At 46.5% G+C, this 6,000-nt stretch overlaps 1 protein-coding gene across 4 annotated transcripts in view; it reads right to left on the reverse strand.

The window, feature by feature from the left end:
• The window catches only part of NTRK3 (neurotrophic receptor tyrosine kinase 3), a 306,856-nt gene that overhangs the window by 212,671 nt on the left and 88,185 nt on the right, over nucleotides 1–6,000 (reverse strand). For 3 of the 4 annotated variants that reach the window (XM_019504055.1, XM_019504059.1, XM_019504057.1), the window contains exons 8-10: nucleotides 4,829–4,852; nucleotides 3,583–3,653; nucleotides 1,692–1,794 (exon numbers count right to left, since the gene is read on the reverse strand). In XM_019504055.1, the coding sequence (XP_019359600.1) occupies nucleotides 1,692–1,794; nucleotides 3,583–3,653; nucleotides 4,829–4,852 (198 nt within the window). The remainder of the gene's footprint in view (nucleotides 1–1,691; nucleotides 1,795–3,582; nucleotides 3,654–4,828; nucleotides 4,853–6,000) is intronic. The other variant, XM_019504056.1, reaches the window with a different exon arrangement.

A 6,000-nucleotide genomic window follows, 5' to 3' on the forward strand; every position in this document is an offset into this window, starting at 1 on the left:
CTTGTGGGGAACCCAAGGGGGTGACGTAGGGTTGCCTGGATCTCTTAACGTGTATGCATCTACCCAAGAAGTCACCTACGTGTATAATACATTCCTCTTCCCTCATTTCTCATGCTTGGGGTGGGAGGGAGGAGGATTTCCTCATTTTTCCTTTACCTATTGACATTTTACACTTGTAAACCCTGCCATCAGAACTCACTTACGAACCTCAGTAGGAGGTGAGTAAACTCCATCCAGATTGCACAGATGGGGAAACTCAAGCGGAGAGAACGGTTAAGGTAGCTACTTGCCTACAGACACTAAGTGAGTCAGTGGAAGAGATGGGAATAGATCCCAGGAATCATGACTTCCATTCCCCTGCTCCACCCACTAGTCTGGACAACCTACCAGATGGTTCCCATCAATGGACATATGGACTAAATATTGCTAAGTTAGTGTAGTAGATTTGCTATTTAATTAAAGTCCCGTCTTCCATCTCCATAAGATGCACAAGGGAAACTCGCCAGAATCCCATCTGGACCCACTCAGAAATGTCTTTGCAAAGCAAACACAACTCTGGGCAAGCACAAGCAATGCCCCCAAACCTGTCAACCTGTTCTGAGAACGCAGCCCCCAGCAGCGCTGAGAAACCAGCTGCCATTCAGCAGTCTTTGAAAAGGCTCGTGTCAACCAGAGACCAGATGTCTGGCTGTCCAGTGCCTGTATCTATTAACAATCATGGAGGTTAGCAACCACTGTTACGTGAAAGCTGTCCCGGCAGCCTTTGCTAGGCATCACTGCCCCTCTGAGCCTGGAGAGAAGCACCAAAAGGAGTCATGAGAAACAGACAGCACTCTGTCTGTGATTCAGCTTCTCTTGGCATGAGCTCCACGATCCTACAGAGAACCGACCACGCTGTTGGGGAGAACTGAGAGAATGGCGCCATATGGCAATCATTGTCGTCTTATTGGCTAAGCACTACCGAGCTGGCTTGAGACAGTTCCCAAGAGGATGGACATGAAGCAGAAGAGGCAGCAAGCAAAACATTTTATCGGGGAAGCAGCAGAAAAACCCATGCAACCTGCTGCAATTTGCTCCACATGTTGCTCTCAGCAAATACCTTCCCACCGCCCAGCATCTTTCCATCCTAGACCAAGAGGCTCAGAATCTACTGCTTCCTTTCTGTCAGTCATTGCCCAACATACAAATGAGGGGATTATGTGACTTTTCAACTCCCCCTCCCAGTGCACTCACCCCCTCGCCCCTGTGCAGCTGAACACCATTTATTGTCAGGCCCACAAGAAAAGCTTCATGCAGGCATTTGCGCTTCTCCACGTAACAGCCATTATGCAGGGGCAGTCCATGGGACCTAAACCCCCTTCCAAGCAATGGATTAGTGCGCTTGTACCAACTGAAAGAAAAACCATTAAAACCCATTCACACACACAAACACGCACACCAATGTCCCAAGAGGCAGGAACAGCCCAAACTAACAAATTAGTAAGTAAAAAAGCAATCTCTTCTGCTGTCTAGATGCAGGCAACAAATACAAGAGGTACCAGCAACTTTCCCCTTTGAAAGGACTATGGTGTTGGCATTGATTAGTAGATACAGCCTCCTGCAGAAATACAGCTCAAAACCTTTCAGTATGCAGCACAGACCCCAGCATTCCTTGACGGTGCCTCCTTCTGGAGACACGCAACCGCACGTACCTTTCATCCCAAACTTGGACCGTCGGCCATACTTGTTGATCATAATAAAGAGGACCACCAAGAGGACACAAGCAAAGGCTGCAAGCCCGACTGCTATGGAGACCTGCAAGGGACAAAGCAGAGAGTCAGGCCCATGGAACGTGTGGTGTCAAAACCAGTTGAAATGTGGAAAATAGAAATCCCCCAGCTCGGGTCCCCCTTCTGTACGTTTACACTGCCGACGCAACGTGGGCGCTTGCAGTGAAGACAAGCACGCTGGAACGTAAATGGCTTCAGTGCAACTTTGAAACGGCATCAGCCAAAATTGTCCTCCCGTATCACATCTGCCGTGCGTCTCATGAAGTCCACCTGCGCGGAAAAAGGCCTCTGCTCCTTAGTACTGTTTAGTGCTCTGCTTTTTCCTTCGCCACACACAAGTCACAACCCTCTACTTGTGACATCTTAACAAGCTTGGGATGCCACAATCGCAAGGGGATACTGACCTGAGATGAAGTACAAGCGATAGGAACAGAGGAATTCTTTAGAAATAGCAATCCTGTTTCCATCCAAACACCCCTCAGAAGAAAGAATGAGGGAAGAGAAAACACACGAAAGAGAAGAGAGGAAAGGAGGGAGAACCGTTTCCAGGTGTTCTGTTTTCTTGAAGACCCTAGCAGCTCCTTGGTTATTTATTAGTAGTCATGGTATCAGCAGTAGGAATAAGTCTTTATGTTACAACAGTGCCCAAAGACCTTATACAGAAATATATATAAGGTCAAATACAGAAAAGAAAATCTCCCTGGCTTAAAAAAGTCCAATTAATTCATCCAAAGCTCCAACAAATATTTATTTCTGCACATATTCACAAATGACACTTTCATTGTACCACTCGAAACAAACAACTTGTAGGACTCCCTTTCACTTTCATTTGCCCAGTGGTTCAACTGGTCCAGGCCCTAGCCTACCTCTTACACACACCCTTACAAAGAAACATGCCATTTAACACAAAGATATTCACCTTTTCATAGCTCAGTGTTGTTTTCCTTTTTTTTTCCAGCCTTGAATACACTTGCAATTTTGATTTTTAAATGTTATATTGTTTTACCAAATGTTACCTTTTACCACGGGAATTCCCCTGTGTATTTTCCACATTTCTCTTTCTCACTCTTATTAAACAATCAAATCCCAGCATCAGCAGCTCTTTCCAGTCTGCTGAGAATTAGAGCTGGGTGAAATTTCAGACCAAACTGGAATTTGTAAATATTGGCTGGTGTTTAAGATTCCAAAATTCTCCCCAAATTAAGGCAGCTCTATGAAATGCTATTCTTTTCCCACAATATTGCACACAGCATTTTTTTCTATATCTGGAGTCTGTGAAATATGACATTTTGAGGCTTTGCAAACCCTGCCTTGTTTGGGTTTTTTTTTGGAGGGAGGGTATATTTTTGGGGGGTGGTTAGCTAATTTCATCAAGCCCTAGTGAGATATCACTGAATGGAGCAAGAGAGATGGTGAAAATGAAACATGCTGAACCCGAGCCCCAAGCGCAGGATGAACTTAAATGTTCTACTACGGTATGAACCAAATCAATTATCTGGAGTTTTTTCATTATTTTCCCCCACTGTTCTCAGAGGATTTCTGCTGGAAACCGCTAATGGGAGACCTGATTTCAATGCATTTGCAGCCATATTTTTTACAATCAGGAGGTGCATATGGCTCACACCAATATCCCTGCCTATCCAACCCTATCTACCCTACACCTTGTGATGTCTGACTAGTCAGGATTATCAAGGGAGAAATTTGACTTACAAATATCTCACTGTAGTAGCAATGTCTGTGAAAACAGCCAACATCGAGGGAGCGAGAAATCAGTAGCAAAGGATTCCCCTACAGAAAAGCAGATAATGCTTACCCCAAAAGTATCCTCCTCTGGTTTGTGGGTCACAGTGATAGGCGGGGTGGGGCTCACTTCATAGGTACCAACTGGAACCAAAAGAGGAAAGAAAAATGTTCAGTTTGCATCTCTGGAACGTGATGGGCACCAGAGCCTCCCAGCCTCGTGTGCTCTACACACAGCAAGAACGGCTTCGACTAGGGGTTGAAGTCACCCTCCTATTTCAAAGGTCCTGAATTCAAGTCTCACGGGGACTATAATTCTGCCTGCAGATGAGCTAACAGATCTCTCCTAAACTCCTACATAACCCTGCATCGAACACACAGCCCCCAGTTACTAATCAAACAGTGCCACTTCAGCAGAGCTAATGAGAAAAATCCCAAACGTTGAGAGATGAGGATCCTTGTTCCACCCACGTGCCTCCCAGCACTCAGGACAAGCTAACAACTCAAGTACCCCTGAAATACAAATAGCTGCAAGACCAGATCCTGCAAAATTAAAAACAAATAAACAATAACTTTGAAGGGTCCTTTCTGAAATTAAAGGAATTTAAAATGCTGACACCAAAAAACCCAGGAGACTGAAGTCTCCCAAGAACAAAACAGGTACAGCCCAGGCCAAAGGAGTTCAGCCTACACACACACACACACACACCCCTGACCTGAAGTCAAATAACAAGGACCAAATCACTGCTGTACTCTCTGCTCAGACTGCAAGCAAGGTGCTGAAATCAGTGCTCAAGGCACTGCGAGTACCTTCTCTGTTAGGAACACGTCTGAGACCCATCACTTCATATGTTATTCAACAGCCGCAAATATGGGGCTCCACCAAGGCTGCTTTTCCTTTTCTCTTTCAGCCAATGCCACACCTCCTCCAATGTCCTGCAGCACCCCAAACTCCAACTGGATCAATGATGGCTTAAAGACACACTGATCAAGCACCTTCCTGGCCTGTTAGCAAGTCACTATGGTGCTAGCACACCTACCTCCCCTCCATTGGTGCAGACCCTTCTTCAGACCCTGCCCTGGTCGTGTACAGACACACACCAGCTGTACGAATCATGCAGCACACAAGAGCCTTCCCCCATGCACTTGAGATCCCATACAGAAGGCTGCATCTTGCAGAGACCCTAGCTAGCTCTTACTAGGGCATCTGGGATAACCCAGCCTACAAGGCTGATGTTATCCCTGCTACGTCATCTCCAAGTTCCTTGGAATTCAGGAGGAAACGCAAGCGACAAAGCAAAGGACAGGAAGGCACTTACTTGAGACAAAGTTATCCGTACTTTCTGTGAAAAGGACAAAGAGAGAAGCAACACAATTAACAGCATGATAGGGGGAGAGCAAATCTCCCACGCAAAACACTTCTCAGGCATGTTCCCTCCTCACAAGCCCATGTGTATGCCTGAGTGCAAGCCAGCCACTAGCTAACACCTTCTTGGTGACTTCACAGGGAAGAGCCTGGTAGGAAGAACAATCAATCAGTGATTTTTCTGAAGCACCAAGGAGTCCGATCCACAATACAGTGCTGGAGAGGGTGGGGGGAGAATTCAGGGGGAGGTGGAGAGAGAATAAAATACCCCACAACACGTCCTGTTTGCAAGTGCTGCTCAAAGAGCCTCCGAATTCAGACAAATGTGTGTATTTTTCAGGTTGAGGTAAACCAAAAATGCTCAGGCTTTTCCAATAAAATGAACAAAAAAATCATTTCAGGTGTTTAGGATTTTTTATGGAAACTGAAGGGAAATTTGTAATAAACTAAGCGGGGGGTAAAGTTAGCAAGGGGCACTGCAGCTAAGGATGAATGTGCACTGGCACAGCTGTGAAGGGGCCTTAGCCTGCAATAGTGGATGGGACGGGAGGAAAGGGCTTCGACTCAGGCGCATTGACAGAGCAGAGAAGCAAGTCCCGTGACTACTGCGAACAGGAGATGGACAGGATAGTTAAGGAGAGGGTTGGACTGGCACAGCCATGATAGAGCAAGGGCTGGGAAAAATGGGATCAAGGCAGACATGTCATGGGAAGGTGTGGGGCAGGGTTGTCCTCTACCTGAATCATGCCTGATGCCAGCCAGCCATGTCAGTCATCCACATCAGCAACTCGACTCGTTCAGTGTATTCAATAAAGCTCCTTCAACTCAACAGCCTGCCAGGACCGTGGATGATAAGGTCTAAAGCTCCCAGCGACACTCAGTTTACATAGTGTGAGAACAATGTCAGCTTTCAATTTACTCGCCAGTGCACAAAACCAAACCTGATATTAACTGAGTTTACACAGCTTTGCTGGTGAAAGATTCCTGGAACGATGCTGCCGTGCTCCCATTCAAACAGAGCCGAGTTCTTGAAGGGAAGCACAACACACACCCAGGTTGCAGCCATTGCTGGGAGAGTGACTGAGTGCCTGGGTTGCTATCCAAACTGGGGGGGGGGGGGGCCCC

Source organism: Gavialis gangeticus, unplaced genomic scaffold (assembly GCF_001723915.1).
Source record: "Gavialis gangeticus isolate Ggan-Ray unplaced genomic scaffold, GavGan_comp1, whole genome shotgun sequence".
NCBI lineage: Eukaryota > Metazoa > Chordata > Crocodylia > Gavialidae > Gavialis > Gavialis gangeticus.